A 25,620-nucleotide genomic window follows, 5' to 3' on the forward strand; every position below is an offset into this window, starting at 1 on the left:
TTGTTTTCCTGTTACTGGATACCGCTGCTCGTATTTGGTAAGACGATGTTGAAAAAAATTGGTATTTAAAAGGTGCATGGCCTGTTGGAAGATAACGAACTCCGCCATAGCGTCACTAACATCTGTTGGAAAAATTGACTAGCATCAGGGGAAGCTCAAGCACGGGAGGTGTAAGGTGGCCGATGGGCGACGTTACTGCCGCATCATTTAACTTTGTGCAGGTTATGGATTGCATTTTCTTTTGCAGATCAGGCAAACCAGAGAACAAATTTGAAGCTGAATTCCTGGTGAGAAGATGCAAGTCCATTACTTGTCAGCGCCTTTGCTGGTAGATAAAGGTAAATGCCTCGCCTTGATTGCTTTAGTCTCCACCCGAGATGGCTCACTTTCTAGAGTAGGATGCAGGATTGTTTTAGAGAAATCAAGCACTCCCGTAGCTCCGCATTTCACTGATTGTCCCGCAGCAACTGGAGCGCACGCTGTTGGTGCTTCAGGTGCTTTTCAGCGTGTTGGCTGATTACTTTGACGTCACAGCCATCCATCCACCCTTAATAGATTCACGAACATCCCAACATGTTCGATGTTTCAGATAGTTTGAGGTAATTTTCAGGTCCAAAAAACATACAGGTAAACTCGAGTGTGCGAGCGCGAGTGTGGAACGCCTTTTAGTGCCCCTCATCATGGTGAATGGGGATTTTGAATCATTCTTCGGTGCAGTCAAATGTCGAGTACACTGATGCTCCGTGTAGTTTGTCCGTCGTTTTGCCACCTGTGAAAACATCTGATCCACAGGGATCTCGCTAAGGGTTCGAAATCAGCGCAAATGTGCGTCCTTCCGAGTTTTTTGGTACAAAACTGAGTTATGCCCGAAGGCGCTGGTCGATCCCTGCACTTCTTTTAAGCAAATCGTCCACCTTCCACCGAATTTTATCTTCATGCCTTTGAAGTTTTTCATACACGAGAACGCACTTTGGGGCTGACCCGGAGAGTAGCTCGGTACAGTGCGCTAGACAATCACCAGCCGGCCAGCCTGCTGGCTGCTTGTCATGAGATATCCCATTTGCCGACTTCTGCCTGTCATTTGCCCATTCGTGCTGTTCATCGGCTGAACGTACAACTCAAACCCTAGCTAAGAACCTGTTGCTGAACCACTTAGACCGGAGGCATGCTCAGAAATATCTTCTTTTCGCGCTGCTGAGCTGCCCGCGTAGCGATTCGCCATACCTCGGTGAGGTGCCGACTATACCTTGTCCCCCAAAGGCGATACGAGCGTGGTTGAGGAAGCAAAAAGGCCCTTCTTCCTAGCGCTTCTTGGCATACTAACCTCGATAGCGCGCAGCTGTGGCTACATGAGCGTCTACCATTGGGTCACCTATGGCATACCTAGGAAAGCGCCATCGTGTACGCGTCCAACGTAGACGTCAAAATGATTATTATATGGCACCACTCCGATTTTAAGTAGCATTTGACCGCGGTTCCTCCTCCGATTCCTGCATTATGCCGCCCGTCAGCAAAACTGAGTTTCTATGGAAAAACAGATACACTGAACACCCAGTGAGAAGTGACCCTAGCAGTTCTCTTACATTTCTGCAAACTTGTAAGAGCGCAGAAGCGACCTGTGGTGGGTCTCCAACTGCTGCTTTATCTGCTGTAGTCCGCTGCGCTGCAGCCTGCGTGGCTGCCTTCCTTTCCTAATGTGCCTCCTATGCCCGCCAAGCGACCTGGCTTCGCGCGGATCAGCTTTGCCGTCTAAATTCCAGATTGTACGGCCTAGTTTTCCAGGGTTCACATAGAAGAAGCAGGTGCTTTGTTCAGGGCGTCCTTGGGGCTGCTTAGGACCATGGGTTTTTTCCAGCTTTTTTCCAGGCCCTCCTAAAAATGTAGCCTAGGGCCGGCTGGAACTTACTTTATTTTTAGAGCCCCCCGACAACGATTTGGCGTGTCTTTTTCAGCCGAAGGGCAGAGGCCGCGCTTCTATGCAGCTGAAACCTCAAAAGGCCCAGTTTTGCGGGAACGTCGCCATCCAGTTGTTAAATTGCTGAGTCGCTGGCCATCGTGCAACGACCTGCCGTGACTCTCTGGTTAGACACGAGATGACCATCTAGACAAATAGCAGCTTCTGTCCGTTTTGGCTTTTGTAAGTCACAGATTCATAGGTTTTTGGTACACGCTCTATTGATAGATTCCCCTGTTTCAGCTTCCGTAATTCTCCCACATCTTGCTTCTGAGCTGGTCTCAACATAAACTGATGAGCTACGGATATAAAGGCTTAGAAGACGATCCTCCTATTGGTAGCCGACGCTCTGTGCATCATGTGCAAATCTTTATTGCCGGTTAGTCAGGGCTGCTTCCAAAGAGCCCCACTCTCCATGCTCTGTGCAACGCCGCATCTCAAGTCTCTGTAAAAGGACACTGAGTTCTTAAACTATATAAAACTAATAAGAAGTTATTGAGCGTTTTTAAGAAAGGTCCCTCCTTTCCCATGCTTCCTCCTTCCAAACGTCCAGCCAGCTTCTAACACCCACAGCAAGGTGCATATTCTCTATAGCTTACGCGCTGATAGAGTCGAGTCGCTTCGTACGGAGCTAAATCTATCCTGCAACTAGCAAAAAAAAATGTAAGGTGATGTCTAATCTACAATCCTGCCCATGTCCAAACAACATAAAACTTTTTCTTGAGCAATGGTTTTTGAGTGGGAATTTCGTTTGCTGTTCAACTCCTAGCAGGTTCATTACTAGCATATGGTTTCGTTGGTTTACAACGATTTTCTTTCCGTTGGGATTTAGATTGCTGGATATTCCTGGAGCAGCTTGTCTATTCTTATGTATACTTATTTTTAGAGCTCTAGTATTCAACGGATACATATAACTAAGCCTTGAGAAGTAAAACAACTGCTACCCGTCTCCTGGGCCATGAAAGGCCATGGGGTCAACTATCTTTGGGGCTGCTCCTGTAACTTGCAATTCATTGTGATGTATTTCATGCTTGTAACAGTTCTTCTAGAAGGCCGTATTTAGCCTGTCCTACATTCACAATAAGCTTTTGTAATGCATTTTGTTTTACCATCTGTAGGTCTAGCACTTGCTGTGGTACATGCTTTCTACATGCATCCCATCGGATCTACTGGTCAGAATAGGTACAAGCGTTGCTTTGAAATTCCTTTCTTTTCTCACATCTGAGGGTCACAGATAAATCAATTTAATTGCCTAGCTTCACTTTATATGAGCGCGATTATGCTTTTGTTTGCCAGAAGCAATGAAGCCAGGTAAGCATATTCCTGTGGCAAACTCTACCACAGTGGTACATCCTAGCAACGCTATTTAAAAGCTCTCCCGGAGAGGTCTATTAGTATATGCTGGTTGCATTTGTTCACTATCGTTGCTGTCATGGGGAGTTCGCTTACGTACTACTGTACTGCTCCTAGGTCAACAGTTGTCTTTGAAATTTTTAATTTATTGGAGCATTATTTATTTACACTCGTTGTTGCTTTTGTTGTTGGAGCGCATCTACCTAAAAAGCATTTACTTCTTTCGGAATCTGCTTAACTACTAGAAACTTTGCAAGTTTATATACTTTACTCGGAATTAAAACACTAATCCTCTACAATTCAGCTTATTTACATCGAATCCAGTATTTTACCCCCTACGAACTATTGAATTAGGCGTTTTCCAATTCGAATTTGCCTTTTAAATTATCACTTGCAGGCACATTACTGTAAGCACGAATTAAACTGTAACTGAGTTTTTTTCGATTACATGCTGTAGCGCTAGGAAATCAAGGCTTTTGCAGGCTGACATCAATTGCGTGGAGCTATTTTGACTTAATTGGTGGCTACGCGAGGTCTGTAGGCTGGACATGAATACGAGTTCTTTCCAATTTATTTAGATGTTTCAGAAGCAGCTTTTCCCAAAGCAGTGTGTATTTTACTTCCACTTGTGCCAATTGCTTGGGCTGTAGTAAGTGCAACACTGATTTCTAGATCCGGGTTATGCATTAGTTAGACATATAGCCTCCAGTACATACATCTCAAACGTCATTGGCCCCAACTTCAACAGCGGCAGTTGGTTCAATAGTATTTGATTTAGCTTTTAGCCAATTTAATATGTCTTATATTTTGTAAATTTCCTGGATTCAATCGCTCTATGAGGTGCTTCTAATGCTTCAAAATCATGGTGTCCCCATGCATGGGTCTCTTCAAATAAAGCCACTGTGTTATTTGTTACTCTTTAAATTCTTACTGGCGGATTAGTAATGCTAGTATTACGCTTACTTGTAGAAGTTGAATTCCTCCAAGCTGCATTCAATGATTATCCAGTAGTTCACACCAAAATTTATGGTGGTTTCGGGGACATTCCGAAGTATGTATAATATATTGCCTGCTATTACTGTTATTTCGCAGACATTCTCTACTTCAGCAGGTAAACCAATTTGGGAGGTCATGATGCGATCTGAACGATTGGTTGTATCACCGTATTCCGGGTCTTTAGCATGGACACATCACGTGGTGACAATGGGTGTTAAGATAGATACCAGAGAATTTTCCTCTGTTAGGTGTGATGCTTACTGTTCTAACTGGTCCCAAAACTTTCAGCTGGTGAATTGATATTACGGGCTATTCAGTTAATGCAATACTTCTTGATACTTCAGATGTTTTATGCTCTGTATTCTTATTGACGGGAGGTACCACTGGCGTAGTTCTAGCTAGATGTCGCTCTCCACAGTACTTATTATGTAATTGCTCATTTTCCCCTTTGGTGCTAGATCTTAGCGCGGCGATCCAACTCATCTAAGGATAATTCTATCATCAAGATATACCGTTTGATTATACAGCGGATAGTTTACCTATAATTACATCAGCTTCTCCATACTTGAGAGTATGCTCGAAAGAATCCTTAGGAAATATTTATTACACTTGTGACCTACGCATCTTTCCTAATATTACGGCCCTTAGAACCCCCGATTATCCTGACAATGTCGAACATATGAGAACACAGTGCATTTGGTTGATGAGAATATAGTGCGTTTGGTTGGTTTGCTAGTGCTGAATATTTTATACTCCCTAACCTGGTACAAAAGAGCTGAATGCGAATCCACAAAAGATAAAATTTGAAGATGCATAAAACGTGTCAGTCAACCGATGAAACGGTAGGATGGCTGTGACAGGTCAAAATTCCAGAAGCTCTGGTCCTTAAATTCCATTGAAGCCTCCATGACCACTTAGCACACCCCCTTGCTTAAAGGTTTACTTTGGTACAAAACTCATCGTTATATGTGTGGCCTAGCTGGTCTAAGGGCGTCTTCATGCATTCCGATCTCAATCGGCCAGCTGTATTACAGCACGAGGCATAATGCGGCCCCTTAATGCTCGTTAGGCGAATACGAGTTTTGAAAAATGAACCTATTTTAAGATCATTTAATTATTTTAATACGACTGTTTTGGGAAAAAGGTTCTTGGCTGTATCAACTTTGTGGTGACGGATCTTGGGAAGCTTTAAAAATGTTTCAGCGTAAATGTTATGTTAGAAACAGCAGTCGGTTGAAATTATTTGCGAAGGTAGTTGATGGTGAACCTCCTGCTAAAGAAAAATGGGTCCTGTTGCAAATCGATTTTTCATGGCCAGAGTACGGAAGGGATAGGAAAGCTTAATCGTTGTCAAAGCCAACTGCCACACACATTACTGAAAAAGGTTGAAATTGATTAAGTTCGGTAGTGGAACCTCTATCGTAAAATGTGGGAGGTGCAAGACTCCGCTCTGCTGTTTACTCTTATCAAACAAACAAAGGGAATTAACACGAACTCGTGTGGCATTACCTATTGATCTGAACTGAAGTGTAGTTATTCAGAAAGAGGGAGCCTGACGTGAAGAATCAGTAAGGCTTCGACACTAATTTTCTAGAAACGGTAACGATCAGCTCCCGCGCTCGCCCTTGCGCAGTCTCTAGCATCTCAGCCGTCGGGTACTACACTCGCTAGAGGCTAGTAATGAGATGTGGCTTGGGCAATAGAACCTTTGACGAATGAAGCAGCGATGGTGACTAGGGTTCCCTAGGGAAGGATACATTACACTAATTAGCCCGGTTACGGCTAGACACTGGCCGGGAGGCAGCAAAACAAATAGACAAAGGAAAACAAGATGCAATATTCAGGGACATCATTAAACCAGACTAGTAGACGCTGGGCCTTAGAGAGAGCTGAACTATTCTTTTAAAAAGTTTTAGTGGAGGGCGCAGTCACAGTCTTTTGTGCAGAAGTCAGTTGTAGAGGTCAAGATCTCCAATTTCCTTCCAATTACCTGCTTCGTCTCCAGCACACAAGCTGAGGACACCAGGACGAAGGCATTGCTGCAACAAACATACGCACGAGTACTCTGAAAATAAACTAGCAAAAGTACAGCTCGTCGGTAGCTGCCTGGAGCACGTGCATAGGCATAGCTTATAAAGAATACTCAGGGCCCTTTTACTTACAATGGAAACTAGAACGCCTGGGGACGACAGAAGGGGAGTAACAGCTAAAATCTGGCTTTTAGAGTGTACGCCATCCCGAAGTTGCTGCAGTGTGTGCTGGTCTAGAGAGCGCACGATTCGGCCCGTGCTTTTTTCCACCAAAGCTATCCCGTAATGTTGGAAATCTCGGGTCAGTGAAGGAGAATCCGTGCAGGTGACTCCGTCCCTGGCCTGTGGTTGCGACTGCGCCACATATCCGTCGCTCTCCCATGACTCGCTCATTCCTTCAATGGTGCTGCCGTCACTATCCATGCGGGAACCGTTGTTCCTCTGCCGGGCATAGCTTTGTGTCGCCTCATCGGCCTGCCCATTCAGCAGCAGGGCTTCCGAATCCCATGGGAACGATCTCTTGAGGCGCCCCTCAGCATCTTTGTGCTCGCTCAAAACTCCTCCACACTCCATTGTATCCTCGGGCACTTGCCGAAGGAACTGCAACACGGAGGAGGGCAGCTGGAGCTGGTGCAGAAGCACAAGATTCCCCAATCCGCTAATGGTGTCAGTGCTTCGCTCGCTCCACCTCAATAGCAGCAAAGAATTGTCGGCTGTTGAAAGCAGCAGCAGCCGCTGCATTTTAGCCTCAATGGAACGCGTCACTGTTCCATACGGCATCATCTGAAGGACCTGTATGACCGGGTGCGTGCCGGTGATCGAGCTGAGCCTTGAAGGGGCAATCCGCGTGTATGTGCATCCCGTAAACCACGCTTGAGCTACTTCAAAGCTCGGACCTTTTACGTGCTGCGACATCGATAACGTCCAAAAAACTAAGAACCTCTAGGCTTTTTATGTGGGAAGTCGTGACAAGAGGTATGCAGAATGCCCAGCTACGTTACTGCGGTGAGCGAAAACTCCTCGGGGCAAAATACACTTACTGGAATAGAGGCCATGTTCCAAAGTAGGCGAAGCGGGAGTTCTTTGGCATGGTGCTGTTCTTGAAGATCGGTGGGTGGGTGCTGGAAGAACCTGAGATTGACTGAAAATATTGCGAGCAGCGATGGACCAACGACAGCCCACATGCTTCCCCACAGTGGCTGCAGCCGAATTGTAGAGAGCATTGTGCTGCGGCTACGACTTGCACTTCTCTGAGAGGACACTGCGGGTGGGTCTTCATCAGCTGTACTGTTGCTGCTTGTGCAGTGGGTGCTGGTAAGTGAAAGCGCAGCTGCGTCAACCTGTTTAAGGTACTCGGCGTGCCGGCAAGCGCAGGCCGAGATGTCATGAGACGCAAGGGCCAGGGGAACCCAACCTCGGCAGCCACCTTCAACTAGATCTACTAAGACCACAATGAGCTTGCCAATGTTTCGGCTGCTCGCTTGTGTCCTGCTGTTGCCTTGCACCAGGCACACGACGATAGCAAAATCCGCCGTGAGAGGGCTGGCGAAGGCCACACGCAGGGGCCTCACCGTAGGGACTCGTTGACGCGGGGTGCTACTTTGCGGCTGTTGCAGCTTTTCAGACACTTGTTTTAGTAGGTCCCGTGGGAGCCACTTGCTGGGCGGGAGAGGTTTCTTGGGAAGAAGGCTTGTAGGGAATGAGCGCTCGTTAGATTCGCAGTGTCTCAGGCACTCAGGAAGAGCTGGGAGTTTCTTTATGCCATTGAGCACATTTGGATGCTTGTTGGCACGTTTCGGAAAGGGGATGCCAGTACTGGAAGGAGGGGTGGAAGACGAAGGAGGCAAAGGGTTGTTGGATGGGGAGGCAAGACACGGCAAGCATGTTGACGGCTCCCCAAAGGTCGTCGGAGGATTCCTCACGTGCCCCTGCCGGACGCCGTCTAGTGCGTCTCCTTCTTCAGTCTCCGGTTCAGCACTGCCCGGTGTAGAAAACAAAAGCAGCTGAGCGGCTGAATCGCTGGCCAGGAAGAGGTCATAAGAGGGATGCTTCGCGACAGTGACGAGAGGTGCTCCTTTGGTAGGGCCACAGGCTGTGGGCGGTGCGGTGTTCTCACCACCAAGTGCCTGAGCCACCGACAAGTCGGTCTGTTGTTGAGCGGTTTGCTTCTGCTCGGCAAATGAGCAAACACGCAAGGATTCAGGTCGGAGCTGCTCAGGATTTTGATGGTGTTCTGAAAAGGGTTGCTCGAGATCTCGCGCAAGGGGGTCCGAAAAGTGGATGGAGTACAAGTCCCTCCCCGGGTGTAGAGCCAGCTGGTGCTCTCGACACAACTCATGTTGCGTTGAGCTCTTAAGGGGGAAAAGGCAAGTATTCCAGTACTGCATGATCGGGTGTATTTGATATTCATCTCCCCCTGATCCTCCAGACGCGTTACTTCGCACCTTGGATAAGTCCAGAGTGGGTCCATTCGATATACTGGATTGCAGATCGTCTCTCTCACCACCTGGTGGAGAGGCTGCGGCTTTCTTTGCCCCTTCGAAAGAGCGTAAAACTGATGCGTATCTTTGCCACCCTTTGAAACCACGCTGAAGAAACATGTGCTCCAGCGTGCGTACACCACGACGAAGGGCGAGGCGCCGGCGCACACGCTCCCTCAAAGGACGAAGAATGAACTTCTTGAGGAGGAGCATCCTAATGGCTAGAGTGACAGCAGCCATCTTAATTTTTCTCATCAAGCACGCCCTACGTTGTAGCCAAAGTAATGTGGGGTGAACCTGTAGCACAATACGGGCGGCTACACGCCAGCGCAGCCTCTGTATCGCGGTGATAAGCCGACAGAGATCTTCAGGGGTCTTGAAAAATTGACTAGGGTCAGCCATAAACTCAGTCGCTTCCCCGTACGCGGCACCCTTGAAACAAATGAGTGAGACGCCGCAAATGAAGGATCCTGGTCTGCATTTGGAAAGCAGTCCAAGCGTGGCTGACACTGCAGCAAGGCACGCAAGCGCAACATAAATATCAGACTGTCGTTGGCTGATGCAGGCAAAACTGTGCATTCATCAAGCGTATCGACCTTTTCAGGACGCAGGAGTGCCTGTTCTTTTACCGAGAGTGCGGTCTCGAGTTGTTGCTGGATTGCAGTGCCTCAAAGTCTCGAGGATGCGGCGCTGACGAGCAACTTCCTGATCAAAACTTGCTGATTCTTCGGCTGAAGAAGACTGCTGTTCTTTTTGGGCTGCTAGCTGCTTCACCTTGTCTTCCTGCTCTTGCAGCCGCCTTTTCAAGAGTGGTACGAGTACTGTGCGGAGCTTAGAAGCCACAGGGTGGAGCGGAAGTCGGTGAGGAAAGCCGGAATGAAGGATGTCCACCAAAGCCAAAGTTCCTGAATGTTGGAGCTGCGAGAAAAGAGAGGCAGCAGCAGGAGCTTTGCAGCAGTTGAAGAAGCACCGACGTAGAAAGCAGGGCCAGCATGGCTTGCATCGACAGTCTAATTACCACGGGCTATGTAGAGCTCCAGGTGTTCTGAACGATTCAGCCAAAACGTATACACTAACTGTTTTGCATCTAAAGCTCGTGTCGCGGCTGCTGCGTGTGCTTTGTCCCTCATCTTGGCTGCGTTCTTACCTGCTGCAGTACGACCTTTCTTTCAAAGCTGTTTGGCTTCATGCAGCCGTTTGGGATGAAGCATCGTATGAAGTGTAACTGCATGAGGGGTCCAGTGAGCTCCTGACTGAGTTCCTTAACGCTCTTGACGAAACGCTTGGTAATTGAAGAGAACTGGCCGCCACCTACCGATAGCGAGACTGCGCCTTCCTGCTGCTGCATTGCTTCGTGCTGCTCCATTGCTTCCCGCAAAAAAGACTTTTGGGACTTGGCAACGAGGCGCTCCAGTTCGTGTTCAATCTAGGCGCACAAAAGTCAGCGCAGCACCACTTTCAGTCTACGGCAACGAAGGAAGCAAATGAGACTGCCCACTGGCCTATCTGCATATATCTCACTCTGTCTTTGTTCAGATCCAACCAGCCATCCGTGCCATAGAGAACCGTCCCCGCGAAATGTTTGACCGCAAACACCCTTTCCTGTACCTTGCCTGACCCAGTGTTGCCTATTGCTGCACCCTCAGCTCCACGAGTTGACAGTTGTTGAGCTGTCACAAGACCAATCGAAGAGAGGTCGGAGTGCTGAAGATGCTGCAACAGCTTTCCACTTGCTGCAGCATCTGCAACACGCATACCGTGGAGCCCCTTGAGACAAAAGAGAAGATATTGGTCACATGTTGCTTGCTGTTCGCGGTGAGTATGCAGCATCGAAGAGCTGGCTTTCGGCTGCTGTAGTTGCTGCTTTGACGAGGTGCAGTAGGCAAACAGGTCTCTCCAAAAATGTATGTCGTCTCTTGCTTGGCCCTGAGCTAGGAGCCTGCATGAGTCGTCGAGGCGCCGAAATACCCCCTCTTGTAGATCTCTAAGAAGGACGGAGGTGTCTGGAAGAGAAGCAAAAAGGCTTTGCTCAAGGTTTTTCTTGAATGTGGCATGAGCATTGCCCTGCCGGCCAAGTTGTTGCTGCTCATGGTACCCGTCCTTATGGATGTGGTGGTAACGTCTGTGGCCGACTGTGATTGCTGGATTGCTAATGCCTTCTCTTGTGTAAAGGGCTATCTCCTCTTCAATCACCCGCTTTACAAAAAGCTCCTGTTGTTTCTCATTTGCGTAGTTGATGCAAAGCTGTTCAAGGCCGTTCTCGAGTCCAAAGCATTCGAATCCGTAGATGTCAAGAACTGAAGCGCACCATCCGCTACCACAGGCACCGGCAGTTTGGAGCTTTTGTTAGGATTTACACTTGTACAAACACTCTCAGTAAGCAGCTAGGTGGCGCACGAAGATGAGCACTGTTTAGCGTAGCACTCTGGCTGCTTCAAGCATTTCGGAGCATAAAGCCGCTTTTAAAATCATGCTAGCGACAAGGAAGTCACAGACACTGGCTACTCCAAGTCGAAATTTGCGCATTCTTATAGAGTTCGCATCAGTAGAAATTTACGGCAAGGTTTCCATGCCTTACTGCCAATGAACTTGAGACTTTTACTGTCGTCCTTGTTGAGAAGCGAATTGGTGTACCGCTGCCTTCCCTGCAGTTCTCGAGCGGTGCTTCCGTTGAGGCGATTGACGATGTGATCAAAGAGACGACAGTAAACAAATTTAATAAGCGAGCAGCAGGCACTGCTGCTTTGCTGTTGGCTTCTTAAAGTGACAAGAACGTCTCCCTTTAAAATCATACGTCGGAACTTTAACAGGTCCTCAAGCTCTGTTTTCTCCACCCCAAGAAGGGACGCTGCATGGGTGAGCGCTTCCGTCGCGGTCGTGTCACGTAGCTCTAGAGAATCATCATTGCCTTTGGTGAATGACACGTTGGACAGATGGAGGAGGCCGGCGAGCAGTTGCAAGAGCTCATCAACCTCCCCGGACGAGAAATCTGCACGTTTGAGTGCCTCCACCAATGCTTCAAAATTTTGCTGTGCATAAAGTGGAGCGAGCCAGCAACCAAGCGAAAAAAAGGCAGAGGACATCATTCGGTAGAGCACCTCAGACGCACTGACGTGTTCTCGCGCTTCAGACTGCTCTGCCACCAGCCAAATCTACTGCACAGTAGTCCATAGAGCATATCAAGCCTGCAGCCAGCTTACCTGATCCACCGCCTTTGGAACTTGGGCCGCCTCTTTCGTGGACTCTCCACTGGGGGCTTTGCATGCATCCTGATGCGATTCCTTGAGAAATACTTTCTGCAGAAACTTATGAGAGTCCTGTGGCTGCAGCATGTTGTAGAAATCTGTGTCTTCGTTCAACCCCATAGAAATGCGCAGTTCTTCACTTGCACCTGAGGCAGCAATGCGCCCCGCCGCTTGAAGCAGTAGCAGTAAACAAACTTTGTAGTTCCTCGCCCGCTCTGCTCAACGATGCACCACTTTCCAATACTACTTTGATGTTTGCCGAATCAAGGTAAGGCCTTTACACGAAAAATGCTATTCCTACCTCGCAACAACTGGTAGAAGACATGAAAGTTCCGGTCTCCCCTCTTGTGTGCAGTGATTCGAGCAGCTTCCAGCAAGTACGTCCGCAGACTGCCCCCCCTCAAGAGCCCTCCGTTGTCAAAATGCAAAAGCGTCAGCCGGCCGATTCGGCTGCTGTTGTGGTTTCTTCTGGTGGCAGCGTTGCCGAATGACTCAAAGATCGCGTTACAAGAAACAATACGCTGACGCAGTTCTGCTGCTTCACTCAGCGTCTGCACTCCTCCGGTAAGCGCTGCTGTTTGTCTTCGCCTCTCTGACAGAGTAAGGGCTAATTCTGGGTCGTCTGACGAGCTGGAGGTGCCATCTTTCCAGACTTCCGAAGTGCTGTCTGCTGAGGTTGACGCATGCGTAAGGAAAAGCATAAGCTGCTTGCTCGTCTCTGTTTTTCCTGCACCACTTTGGCCCGATACCACAATGGTTTGGCTGATTTGTGTTCCTACGAGACGCCTCAGAGCTTCCTCAGCTACAACATATGGATGCGGCGGCGGCCTATTCTGCCGTGCCGTGCATTCCTTAAAGGCTTGCTCCGTAGCAGCTGCAAGTGCCTCGGGCTTTCCTATTCCGGTGGTTGCCCCCAGTTCGATGCTGTTGTTCGCAGTCCTTGAACTAGTTTCTGTCACACTTTTCGGTAAGGTAGCGTTTCCTGAGCCTCTAGGAGGGCCATCACGAGAAGGGAGACTGCGTAATGGCAAGATGCCTGGCAGACGGTTCAAAATGGATATCGCGTCACCGGAGCTGACAGGGCTGCAAGGCGACAGCACCTCCTTCGCATTGCTGCATTGTTCTTCATTGAGTTGGCGGCGATACGCCCGAGCGAGTTTCCTCCAATGCCTGTAGAGAAGGATCTGTTGCGTAGAGTACAAGTGCGGCAATGGCTTGTAGGGGTTCACTGCTAGGAGTACATGTGCAGCGTACGTGTAGATCTCGTTCCGGAGGTACCTATGTTGAAGCTGCTGGAGCAAAGCAGCAGCCGAAAGAGTGCCGTAACTAGCAGTGTCGTCAGGAATTGGGTGCGGTGGCATGGGTGGCGCATTGTAAGGCCAGAGGTGAGTGGAGGGGACTGTGAAAGGCGGCCGGGGAACGAAAGCTGCGGCAGCCGCAGCAGCTGCTGCTTCTGCTGCTGCTGCTACTTTTTCCTCTAGATTTGATGCCGAGGTACGGATGCCTTCCGGGGATGCGGGCAAAGAGGAGTCTGAACACTGACATGCTTCTGTGCCGGCTTCCGATGCATCATAAGGGTCATGTTCGGAGTCGGTGTCAGACTCACCCGATGAGCTTCTGAATCTCTGAGAGCCTCTTGGAGACAGAGGGTCGGTGAATGCTTCAGTGGCGGCTATTGGTGCCTCTAGTACCCAGGCACTGCTCTTATTCTTCTTCGGTCCCGTCTTTCGTTTTCCAGCAGGGGGTCTTAGCTTGGACGAATCATGTTCTACCTGTGCATGTGACTGCTCTTTAACACCCGAATCGAGGCTACATGAAGTCTGCCCGGTAGCAGCCAGTGTTTGGGCATCGCAAACTGCTGCAACAGCTGCCAGCGACGCTGCGATACTGGAAGAGCCTTCAGGGTGGACTTCCACGCGAGATAACCCAGTACTCATATCATGACCCAAGACCTTCACAGTTTCAAAACCCTCTTCGGTGCTGTGAGTCCAAGCTAGCGATCCAACGGGGATGAGGTGCACTGCGCCCCCATTCCCTTCCCCGCGGCAGCAGTTCCGGGAAGACATTGCTCAGTTGCTGTCTTGAAGGTCACCACCTCGAACTACAAATAACATGGGGTATCTGCCGTATGGATCCAAACGCTTTCAACATGGAACGCCGTGTTGTGTCGCTCAATTCTTTTGAGAGTGCCTGTTGCAGCCTGAAAAATTCCGAGCAGCTCGAGGTTTTCCACAAGGAAACCTTCTCAACAAAAAGTTGAAGATGGCGGATCCATGGAGTGACTGGACAGCTGTTTTGGTCCTCACTATTCAGGTAGCATTTGATTTCCTGTTAGGCCCAGCAATATTTACGTTTTACCCCCAGACCAGTTTCGGGCGAGCAACCCGGAGAGGCAGCAGCACAAACTATTCTCTCTCATAGTCAAGTCGTTCAAATACGGTTGAATATGAAGAGAAAATTTGCATCATATTCCATGATAAGGGGGGCAGCAAGGATCGCAAGGTCAAAAAGCCCTGAGGCAGTCTCCTTTGTCTGACCTTGCCGAGACTCGCTGTGCTGTTGCCTGGCCCCGGCGCAGCCCCTGCCTTCTGCATGCATGCACATTATGGAAGATATTTACGATGCAGTTTCTACGAAATTTAATTTCAGACACAGGGCGATACCGGGCTGTGTTCCCTCAAGTACTGGTGGCCTATGGAGCCGCTAATTCATTGCTCGCTGTCTTCTCTGGCCAAGGACACTAGTAGTAAATACCTGCAAGAAGTATTTTCCTCTGAAATTATATTGCCTTTGCACTTTTGTTAGGGCAAGTGTGTTGCTTTTCCCAGGCGATGCTCTGAGATCTCAGCTGGCGAATAAATTCTCTCAACGCCGGTGCCCTACGTTGTCCCAAAGAGATCTCAACTAAACTTCTGCTCAAGTGTTTGGACTAAGTTGCTTCAAATTTTTCATTTCATATCCAGCCATCTGGATAGCTGTAGCTCTACTGGAAAATAATCGTTAATGCTTGCCCAGCACATGGAAAGTCCACCTGGTAAGGGGCTATTTGCGTGACCCCAACAGTTTTTGTTCTCTTTAGACCATGTGAGGCGAATGATTTCATTTAAATAATTGCTATGTGTCTAAACTTTCTAATGACATACGATCTCGCTTAAAGGTGGAATGAAAGTCTGTTTGTATTGACCACTTCCTCTCATTATCTCGTATCCGTCATCTACAATAGAGGAAACCGTTCGCTTTTGACAACTCAGGGAATCCAGGCACTAATTAGCGCAAAATTCCTCCGATGTAGGCTTAAATCAGCCTAGAGTGCTCTTTGAGAGTGTGCATCTTGGCACTCGATAGACCCGCACGGGGACTTCGAAAAAGCACGCTAGAATGCAAGCCGAAGTCAAGGTCTCCCCAGTCCATCCGATTATAAGAGTTTTCTTCACCATTTGTCACGAGAGCGGTACATAAGAAGTAATGCTATGTGATTCAGTGGAAACAAGTTGCTTGACAGCTTGACGCAGACCATATTTTTACCGAGATAAGCAAGAGAAGGCAATATAAAAAGCCTAACAAGGCCAAACTACAGAGAGGGATTTTGTGCCGCAGTAGAGTCTTATTTGAGCAGTTTTTGGAAGTGACTCTCTGCCTCAACTGTACGATTTGGAATTTGTTGGAAAGTAAAGTAACTTTTAGGTTTAGTACGTAACCATATAGTGTGCCTGTAAGGTGATCCGAATATGCAGTCATTTTAAGTGCCATATTTTTGTGAGCCTAGGGCTATCAAGGCTGTACTTACACGAGCCCAGCCATGCTACTAGGGGACTAATGTCGACAAGAATTCTTTTGGCAAGCAGGTGAAAATTTTCATCAAACTTCGATCACCTTTACGTTCAGCAGGCTTACAGGGACTTGATTTTACGTGTTATAGACTTTCATTGAATGACTTCTCGAAACCTCAATTTTTGTGAGTGCTTTTATATGCTTCTTTCTTAGCTCACTAGCTCAAACACATTCCAATCAGTTCATCTGCTCAGCGTATATCCCAGGGTCATCCGCACATCAAGAAATAGAAAATACTATGCAAGGCATTGATTGATACTTCAAGTACATTACATGTTCAAGAAGATAAAGTTTCAAATTTCTCCCCGATTGTGCCGCTTGTTGTCGATGACCCCAAAGGCTTCGCGTCCACTTGCATTGAACTTTTTTCCAAGCGACTCTGCAAAACAAGATCAGTATTGAGCAAAGCCCTAAATGGCGGTGAGTGCTAGCCAGGCTTAAGAACATTATGTAGATCTCTGATTACAGTTCTGAGATGTCCACTAGTACCACACTGGCTTCCACCCTAGTAACTCTCAATCTCAGTGGGCGTGTGTTCTGGGCTGGTGCTTTCTGCCATAATAGTTCATGCACATAGTGGTGTATATCAGGCGAAAAAAGAGCCTTAAAATGTGCACTGCCACTACAAACATCGCTAAACTGAAACAGCTCAATGACACTGCATAGCAGCAACCAGATTGCTAAGAGAGCGGCGCGCGGCAGTGTGTTCTGCCAAAATGGCGGGAAGTCAAGATTTGGCGTATATCAGAGATAAGGTAATCTTAACGCCATGCACATTTATTTGCGCATTGGCTTTACACTCCAAAGGAGCCGATTTGCTAAACAAAGCCGTAATGACCAGCCAGCACGTAGGCAACGGTACATTTTTGTATGTCGCTTCCTCGCGTGGCTATTTCTCCACCATTGCCACCAGTAAAGACAGCTCTGAGCTAAGTGTTTCTTTATGATATTTCTGCAGTTGCCGCTTCTAGACCTGCAGTTACCACATTCCATATTTTTGGAGCCCCTCTGCATACAAGCATTGCACGCCGTAAAGGAAAGTGAGCTCATATGATCGCCCTGCAATACCCATACAGCTGTAGACTAGGAAACCTTGCTCTCATATATCCCTTCAGAGAGGCATGTTTACAACGATGGGCTGCATGACCTCTATAAACAGCCAGGATGTGTTCGCCAGAGGGGCACTCGAGAGAATCCTGCTCGCTCTGTGAGCACATTTTGCGTCTTAGCTTGTTACTTAGCTCGCATATGGGTGTGAAATGATGGTGCGACGTTCGTTCTGAGGTCTAATTGGGGACAAACATAATATGAGAGCTGCATTTTGCAAGGGGGTTAAGGGTAGTTCTCACCAAGTTCGTTTCTCAACCTTCCCTCGCCCCTCAGAGCGCCGAAATAAGAGCAGACTTCTTTGACGCACTTTGCCGCATTGTTTGTGTCCTTTTCCACAAGTTGTTGTACATTATATATGGTGCACGCACACACAACATTCGTTCTTATCCCGTCGGACAAACATTGGTTTGTAGCGAATCAAAGCAGACCGACCACGTCGTCACTTTTTGACTGATTCTAAACTAATATAACGGGCTTGGTATGACGCGCCTTGTTTAGGGTAGTCCACCTCAGCAGATAGAGTCTGGGTGCTGCAGGGAGCGGGACTTACGTTCCTGGGGCAAACGCCCTTTACGGTAAACCATCTCTTCTCCATATGCTCGTGCCACGTGGAAAAAGTAGAAAGCATCAATTTGCTGTTCCCTGGGGGCTTAAAATGCAGGACTACAGGAAGAGGACCGTAGTGGCCGCCAGGCGTTTGTGGTCTAGTGGTAGAATACCTCGTTGCCATCGAGGTGACCCGGGTTCGATTCCCGGCAGACGCACTTTTTCTCCGCTGCAGCGCCTCCCGGTAAAAATGTACCAGCTGGTTGAGCGACTGCACTTTGATGATTGTAGTGTGCCTTGGTGGCCATTCTATATGCAAACGAACATCGAGCACCACCTACACGTGTTCATGTAGCAGCAGGAATTCAAGCAGCGCAATAAGGGAGGAAAATGCCAAGGTTGCGTTGAACCAAGAGGTTTCTTCGCCGGCGTCCCAACATGATGGCCTCTTATCCTATTGGAATAGAGCTACTGTGACGCGAAACGCAACCAGCCGAGAACGGTAGTACTTTTACGGGTAACAGCACTGGGTGCGCAGCCTTTGCTCCTAAATCGTATTTCAGTTGGCGAGACTTAAACAAATTCATGCGCCCAAACCATGTGCGTGTGGGACTTGTTTATGACTGAGCTCGCTCGTTCTTTAGGCAATGATCTAACAGGAGGGCAGAACAAGTAGTTGGCTGTGTGTCCCATGTATGTTGAGGAGTCGCAGATTGTCAAGCAGAGAGAGGGCAAACACCGAAGCTCTACATTAATGTAAAAGGGTATACAGAGCTTGCCACGTAGAAGTACCATTAAGCCCAGAACAAGAAGTCGCTTCACTTTGGATTACCCCCGAAGGCTGGATCAGGGGCTGCCGAGCCACCTACACAAAATCATGGACTCTGTCGTGCTGCGTCAGTCTAGAGACTCACATGCCTCAGCACAGTGAGAGAGGCACTGCGAGGGAACACAGTTGATGAAGCATGGTAAGGTAGAGATGTGCGTACGTTGAAAGTCCAACCACGGGCTGGGGACCACGAACCCGTGCACCTACCTTTCAGAGGGGCGTGGTTCTGCTTCCCCGTTGATGGCTCTTACCTTTTCGCAGTGTCCTCGCTGCATCAATCTATGATGCCGCATGATCTTATGCTCGAGGTAACAAATGCGAAAATGACGCCTGGCCTGGCTGGCTTCGCTGCAGTCAGTAACCAGTGAAACGATGAAGCAACGATCTGATCACCGTAGAGTAAACTAGAAACATCCTGCTTTTTGACTTTAAATTCATGTGTTGGCGCAAACGATGTAGACGGAGATGTATGCATGGTTCGTCGGTATCGTGCACATGGGCCCCCTTGAGACCACACAACCAATGAGCGGGAGGGGGGGCCTTCCCACCGCGGGGACGCTCCACGGAGTGAGAAGCTCCGAGAGACACCTCTCCACATTGGATTCAGTCCAAAACGGTAATTCTTGAGCGATTTCCCCCTTGAGTTTGCACAGAACCTCTGCGCTTCGGCCGAGGGTATCTGGCCCACCCTTGGTGGTTATGGAAGGATTTGCTGTTTGCCGCTGCTCTGAGTGCGAAAGCACGAGAAAAAGAAAAAGGAGAGCGGAAATTGGCTCGCCTCTTTGACTCTGGCTGCGCGATGTCCACCAAGTCACCCGAAGTGTCTGCCCATCCTAGCAATACACTTCATGACGAATCCCAACAGCCCAAAGCATCGCGTGATTCGTTGGAGGCGGACCAGCAACGGCACCACCACGGCCACAGAAGTCAGGAGGCGTTGCCTTCCAACAGGCAAGAGCAGGAGCTCCAGCCTCGTGTAGGAGAGCTACAGAGGCATACCGCAGGCCTTCTAGACAAGCAGCAACAACAACTGGAAGGCGAGCAGCGGGAGAACAAGCAACCTGTCTGCGGCAGAGAAGAACGGAAGCACGAGACAGGGCCGAATGGTGGGCAGGAACAAGCGCAGCCAGTAAGAAGCAAAGACAAAGACAACAGGGGCGACGCCAGTGTTATTCTGAGGCGGCCAAGCAGCAACACCAACAGCAGCATCTCATGTGCTCGTCGGCAGGGTGCCAGAGCAGCCTCCAGAAAAGCTGCAGCCGCAATAGGAGAAGCAGCGCAACGTAAGAGGGTTTCTCAAGCAACGAAGCAGAATCGCACGGGTAACCCCAGCGAACCGCCTTCAACATCAGAAGCTGAAGGAGGCAACGCTGCCATCACTGCTCCTGCAGATGACGTGTGCCTCATCAAGGCCATCATATGCACCAACCAGCCGGAGCAGCAGCAGCAGCAGCAGCAGCAGCAGTCTGGACGGAAGAGGAGACAGCAGACTCCGCCAGGCCTTCTTGTGCGTCTGCATCCACCTGCCAACATCGAGGACGCGTATACGGGTGCAGCACCCCGAACGACGGCATCCCCTGTAACTGATGCTCCTCCTGCTGCATCAGGAAGGAAGAGGGGGAGAGGGCGTCGAACTGGCAGCACTGGAAAACCAGGAGATGCAGCGGGCGTGGGAGATGGTATTACTAGTTCCAGGAGACGTAGGGAAAGCACACGAGAAACTGCAGCAGCAGCCGCAGCACAGGCATCAGTGTCGGCAGGGGAGGCAGGAGAGTCTACTCTGCCGACAAAGAACCGAAGGCATGGCTCAACACGTCCCAATCCCCCGCTGCTGCCGCTTGTACTTTGCAAGCCGGAGGTAGGAAAGTGTGACGCCAGCAGTAGAAGCAGATGCTACCGTAGGGGGCGATAGAATGCTGGGGAATTCGTGACACGTTCTCTCTTTTGCCGCTGCTGTTGCCTCGTTAGCGCGCCGTCATGGCTGATACTCTGGCTGCCCGTGCTCCTGTTGCAGGATCCATCAGAGCTTCCAGATTTCTCTCGGCGTGTGCGGCAGCGACTGGTATTCGTTGAGCAGCAAATGCAGCGGCTGCAGCAGGAGCAGCAGTGTCTCCTAGCGGCTCTATGGGACCTGAAGCCTCCAGCAGGAGCTGCAGCAGGAGCTGCTGCTGCAGGTAGTGCTCCTGGCGCGACAGTTGCCGCGGAGGTATTTCCCGTGTTGCGGCACAGGCCGCAGGTGTCTGAGCGTGTGCAGCAGTTGCATCAAGAGCAGGAAGAAGAAGGAGCGTCGCAACAGCAACGCGCTGGCAAACGGCAGTGGTGTGAGGAGGGGCAGCGGCTGCAGCAGGAGCAGCCACCCCCACAGCAAGACTGCGCGCCAGCCGCAGCCATCCACCCGTTGTCTGAGCAAGAGCTGCAGCAGCAGCAGTTCCAGCAGCAGCAGCAGCAGTTTCAGCAGCAGCTGCAGATCATGACACTGCTTGCGGATTTGGAGGGGAACTCCCCGACAGCGGGAGCGGCCGCAGCGGCAGCGGCAACTGCCGCCCTAGCAGCGACAACAGCCAAAGGCGCAGCTGAAGCTTTTTCGGCTTCTGCAGCATCGGCTGTAGATGAGAAACATGCGCGAGAAGCTGCCGAAGCAACAGCGGCAGGAAGCGACCGCGCTCGAGCTGTAGGCGGTATCCCCCCCGCAGTGATCCTGGAAACACCTTTACCAGTGGCGGGAGTGGCCACAGCAGTGGCAGCTGCATCTCCGATTGCAGCCACATCTCCTACACAGGGGAAACAAGCCGTAGAAAAGGCGCCTTCTGCAGCACCAAAAGCCGAAGCACACTTGGAGGAAGTGTCACCACGGCAAACGCAGCACCGGTCAGGCTTTTCTTTGTGGGCTTTTGCGAAGTCTTGTTGCTCCTCGTTGCTCTCAGCTCCAAGCGCCGCGCAAGGAGGGGCCGCTGCAGACGAAACTCCTGCTGTAGCGGCATCCACCGCTGCTCCTGCTGCAGTTGAGGCGGCCTCATCGTCTTGGTATCTCCTGCGCTTGCAGTCCTCGACTGCAGCAGAAGCTGTCGCGGCTGCACCTGCACCCGCTACGGAGGGGGGGCAACCGGCTGCTGCCAAGGCGGCTGCTGCTTCAGACGCGGCAAGCAAAGGGACAGCAGGAAGGGAGAGCGAAGCAGCAGCAGCAGCCACAGCAACAGCTGCCGCTGCTGCTGCTGCAGCTGGTCAGGTGGCTACCCCTCAGAGGCCGTTGCGGAGGGTAAAGGATTCGACGGCGTCTTGGAGCGCCTCTTCGAAAGCTGCCGTAAGAGCGCTCCGTGCGGAGACGGCGCCCTTTAGTGAAGCAACATCCCCACCAGCTGCAGCAAATGAGCACTCTACATCGCCGCAAGACAGCCCAAACGCAGAAACTTCAGCGTCTACAGCGGCTAGAGCCTCAACTACTACCTCAGCACGCCTACCTCCGGCTGCAAATGCGGAAGGGGCAAATCTGGCAGCACCGGGGCAGGAGAGGAGCGATCCTGATGCAGCAGCGTTTGCAGCGTCCGCTGCGATTGTTCCTTCAGCAGAGGCACAACCCGCAGCAACGGCTCCAACAGCAGAGGCTCCAGCAGCAACGCCTTCGTTTTCAGCAGCGCCTCCCCCCCTGACGGACTTCTCCGGTAGCTGCAGCAGCAACTTTGTGAGTAGTACAACACCTCCGCACATCTCAGCACCCGCGACAGCAGCAGCAATAGCGGCAGCTGAGGAAGCGATAGAAGCAGAAGCGGCGTCTGCAGCCAAGGCAGCCTGGATCGCCGCAGGCGAAACGGACTGCGTTGGCAGCTGGTCGTTGCTCTTGTCTCGTGCCTTCACCTCGCTCTTCTCGGACCCTTTGAAGCAGCTGCTATTTGTGCAGCAGCAGAAGCCACACCAAATCAGAGAAGCTCTCAGCAGGCTGCGGAGACAGCGCGTCCGAAACAGAGTGCACTTGCAGCAGCTGCAGCAGACGGAGCAAGGACTGCACCGGCAACAGCAGCCACTGCTGCTGCAGCAACAACGAAGGCTGCAAACAGTATCTGAGGGTCTCTCCTTCCTAGATTCCTTTCTTTCTGCTGCCCTCCGCTGCGCCGAGCAGGGGATCAGCTGCCGCTGTCCATCCGAAGCGTGCAGCCGGAGGGGGCAGAAGCAACGAGAACGGCTGCAGGAGAAGGGAGAACTGTACAATGCAGAGCCTCACAAGGAAACGACGCAGCAGCAGGCTTGCACTCCGGTGCAACACCCGCTGCGTCAGCATACAAAAAAGCTGCTCCAGCAGCACACACAGGCGCAACTGGAAGGGGCAGAGGAGCGGCAGGGGCAGCAGCAAGAGGAGTGCGACCACGGACTGCAGCGGCATGCCGAGCATCAGCAGCAACTGCCGGAGGAGACATCGGACTCGCAACAACACGTTGGGCACGATCCGAAAGGCGTAGGTTTGCTGGAAGCGCGTTGGCAGCAGCAGGAGCAGCAGCAGCAGGAGCAAGAGCAGCAGAACCCCCCCCTCCACCAGCAGCACCAGCTCCGAGAGGCTGAAGACGAGGAGCATCTGCAAGCAGGCGAACAATGCGAGGGCACAGAGAAGCAGGCTGAACAGGAAGAAAAGCAGGGGGAGAATCAGCAGGACGCGGATTCAGAAGTCTTTATGGATAGCTTATCGCCACGGGGGTTTGTCTACAGCCCAGGAAACTACGCCTATTCCCCAGGTAGCTGCCCTCCATCGCCCGCTAGCTATGCAGTCACTCCAAGGAATTCCGGAGAGAATTCGTTTGGGGAGCACGGCGATGGCTGCGTCTATGCTTCGGCGCAGGGGACAGTGGCCAGCAGCAGCAACAGCAGCAGCAACAGCAACAGCAGCAGCAGTAGCAGCAGCAGTAGCAACAGCAGCAGCAGTAGCAGTAGCTCCGAGATTGGGCAATCTGGCCGCAGCTCTACAAGGAAGACCACGGAAGTCGCAGTTGATTTGGTGGATGTGTCTAGTGATGACGATTCCCGTAGCGGGAGGTGTGCAAGCGAGCGCGAATCGGCTTGCGGTCTCGTATTGCCCCCCGACAAACTTGCTGCTGCAGCAAAGAACATGGCTTCGGAACGCACAGTGCCTGCAGGGGATGTGGCGACTCACTTTGCTGCCGCTCGCGTGGGGGTGACACCCTCAGGTGAGGAGGATGCAGCCACGGCATCTCCAGTGCGTGGGCGTGATGAAGCGGTATCAGGCCTCGCCACAGAATCAGCCGCAGCAGCAGCAGCGCACGATGGACTGCGAGCTTCCCTCGGAGAACAGCGTCCATCAGGGAGTGCAGCAGCGACGGCAGGGGGAGGCACTGGCACCTGCTTGCTCCTGCGTGTGGACTGGGGGAAGATGGAGTCGGGGTGTCTTCGCCGTTGGCTGTCCTTTTTCGGTGTAAAGGCGGGAGGCCTCTCTCACCAGCAGACCGTTTCTATTCTGCAGCAGATTTGCCGCTATCTCGTAAGCGGAACGCCGGATACAGTCCCCAAGGGGCTTGCCCCTGCTGTTGCAGCCAACCCGATCCTGCCGCGCGAGGTTGACGGACTCGGCAAGACTCCCCGAAGGCACAGCTCTGCTACCTTTTCGAGGGTGCGACAAACGCAGCAGCACGCCGCACCGGCGCCAGCGCCAGGCGCTGCTGGGGCCGCTGGACCCTTATCGGAAGCGCAAGTGCAGAGGCGGCAGAAGAAGCAGCGTGCTGCATGCGCCGGCACATCGGAACCACAGTTGCGTGCTGTTGCAGTCCCTGCTGCTACCTGCACTATTCCTCCCTTCCCTGCGTGTGGGGGGACGAGACATTCAGAGCCGCCGCTCACGCAGGTGGAGAAGAAAAGGCCAACTACACCCACGCCACAGTGTACCTCTCCGACGGCTTCCCAGCAGCAGTCAGGGAGGCAGCGATGCACGGCAACAGCGCCACAGATCCGCGCAGCACTGATGCGCAGCAACGACCGCCTGAGCGTGTTTGAGCGGCTTTTAGCGATGGAGGCTGTCACCCTCGCTGATATTGAGCAGTCCCTAAAGGGTGAGTGAGCTTTTAAAAGCTCCACCTAAAGAGGCTCCTGGGGAAGAACCCAGCGATGACTCAGTGCGTGTGTCCTGTGCTGCCCCTCTTTGGACTTTTGCAAGTCTTTTCGCTTATGCCTACTGCTGCTAATGCTTCTAGTCATCCTGCTTCTTCGTTGGCTCGCACGTTGGTTTCTCGTTTGCCTTGCTGCATCTGGAATTGTTAACGGTGGTCCGTGTGCATGATGCTGCAGAAGCACAAGTCCATGTCAGTCGACAGGGACTGCAGGATTTTCTGCGGAGGGCCTCTGTGATGGTCGCAAAACCCTGGAAACCACATCAGAGGGGCCCCCGGGGGGCCCTCAGAGGGTCCCTGCATTCGAGGCATGGCGGCAGCAGTCAAAGCCTTAGCAAGGAGGGCACAGGGAAGTAATGGTAACGATCCTACACCAATCGCTACTGCATGCATGTGCATGCACTCGTGCTCCTTGTGTCCCCCAAAGTGCAGTTATCCAATATCGATGGCTCTGCTTCTGCTGGACGCAGTGCTTCTTTGCACACCGTTGTCCGTAAATACTCGAAATTTCTTTTTTTGCATGCCGCCGGCCCAGCTAAGGGCTGTTGAGCACCACAGCGCGATACACTGGCAGCATGAAGACTGGCACACTCACGGCAAGAACAATCGGCGCAAAGAGCAACAGTTTTGCCAGAGTAACCACGCATTACGAGTAGTCTATCCTGAGCGGAATTGACAGTAGGCAGATGTTCTCTGCAACCCCCTCTGCAACCTCCCTGCGAGTGCCTACTCGAGAGACTCTAGAGAAATCCTACTCCTTGGCGCAGCTAGGTCGATTGCATGCTTTAGGTAGAGTGGTTTTATAGCTCAGAGGCGTAACTCCTGAGCTTTTTGAATCAAGGGGATACGGTTCAGCTGGCGACCGATGCTATCTCACCCACTTCCAAGCGAGCCTGTGGCTAAAGAGAGGAAGCATTCTTGCAGTTTTATGTATTAGACTAGTTATCTGAAAGCTTGTGTCGTTCATAACACTTTGGATGCCCGTCTACGCCTAAAAAGCCCCTTTCTGCTGCAGAGTGTGTTGCTGATGCTAGATGCAGGGGGCATACGTAGGGAGTCACCACAACGACCGCCTTCGGTGCAGGTTGTGGCACTGCACACCCGCGGGCACCGGACGATTAAGTCTTCTTGTGAACGCTGAC

General features: G+C 51.1%; 2 protein-coding genes, 1 non-coding gene and 1 pseudogene across 3 annotated transcripts; 3 read left to right on the top strand and 1 right to left on the bottom strand.

Annotated features, from left to right (window-relative positions):
• The first annotated feature begins 3,255 nt into the window (after positions 1–3,255).
• Positions 3,256–5,018, top strand: LOC113147033 (annotated as a pseudogene).
• A 1,234-nt stretch (positions 5,019–6,252) lies between these two features.
• Positions 6,253–17,853, bottom strand: LOC34623801. The gene is made up of 11 exons (XM_026336160.1): positions 17,719–17,853; positions 17,075–17,175; positions 12,360–14,062; positions 12,014–12,204; positions 11,392–11,842; positions 10,335–11,110; positions 9,961–10,239; positions 9,443–9,731; positions 7,374–9,322; positions 6,466–7,239; positions 6,253–6,342 (listed from the first exon to the last, which is right to left on the bottom strand). The coding sequence occupies exons 1-11, from the start codon at positions 17,851–17,853 to the stop codon at positions 6,253–6,255; spliced, it is 6,738 nt and encodes a 2,245-aa protein (XP_026191945.1).
• On the top strand, positions 17,693–17,763 carry Trnag-gcc. Its single transcript has one exon. It is a non-coding gene; the product is annotated as a tRNA-Gly (tRNA).
• An 805-nt stretch (positions 17,854–18,658) lies between the features above and the next one.
• On the top strand, positions 18,659–24,365 carry LOC113147037 (Holliday junction resolvase MOC1, chloroplastic-like). Its single transcript, XM_026336169.1, has 12 exons — positions 18,659–18,731; positions 19,267–19,590; positions 19,931–20,139; positions 20,512–20,580; positions 20,899–21,216; positions 21,418–21,905; positions 22,038–22,192; positions 22,255–22,425; positions 22,489–22,859; positions 22,912–23,205; positions 23,332–24,002; positions 24,200–24,365. Exons 1-12 carry the CDS (start codon positions 18,659–18,661, stop codon positions 24,363–24,365), a joined length of 3,309 nt encoding a protein of 1,102 aa, XP_026191954.1.
• The last annotated feature ends 1,255 nt before the right edge of the window (positions 24,366–25,620 follow it).

This window comes from Cyclospora cayetanensis, unplaced genomic scaffold, assembly GCF_002999335.1.
Source record: "Cyclospora cayetanensis isolate NF1_C8 unplaced genomic scaffold, CcayRef3 CcayRef3_contig_118, whole genome shotgun sequence".
Taxonomy (NCBI): Eukaryota; Apicomplexa; class Conoidasida; order Eucoccidiorida; family Eimeriidae; genus Cyclospora; species Cyclospora cayetanensis.

Bases quoted from the DNA above. Each gene is read 5' to 3' on its own strand.
- LOC34623801 (XM_026336160.1), bottom strand. From the start codon at position 17,853: ATGGCCACCAAGGCACACTACAATCATCAAAGTGCAGTCGCTCAACCA. The intron at 11,111-11,391 runs GTAAGGCATGGA...GGTGCGCTTCAG, and splicing joins AAGTCTCAAGTTCATTGGCA to TTCTTGACATCTACGGATTC. The intron at 10,240-10,334 runs GTGAGATATATG...TTGTGCGCCTAG, and splicing joins TGGATCTGAACAAAGACAGA to ATTGAACACGAACTGGAGCG.
- LOC113147037 (XM_026336169.1), top strand. From the start codon at position 18,659: ATGCCGCATGATCTTATGCTCGAGGTAACAAATGCGAAAATGACGCCT. The intron at 18,732-19,266 runs GTAACCAGTGAA...GATTCGTTGGAG, and splicing joins GGCTGGCTTCGCTGCAGTCA to GCGGACCAGCAACGGCACCA. The intron at 23,206-23,331 runs GTGGCCAGCAGC...TCTACAAGGAAG, and splicing joins ATGCTTCGGCGCAGGGGACA to ACCACGGAAGTCGCAGTTGA.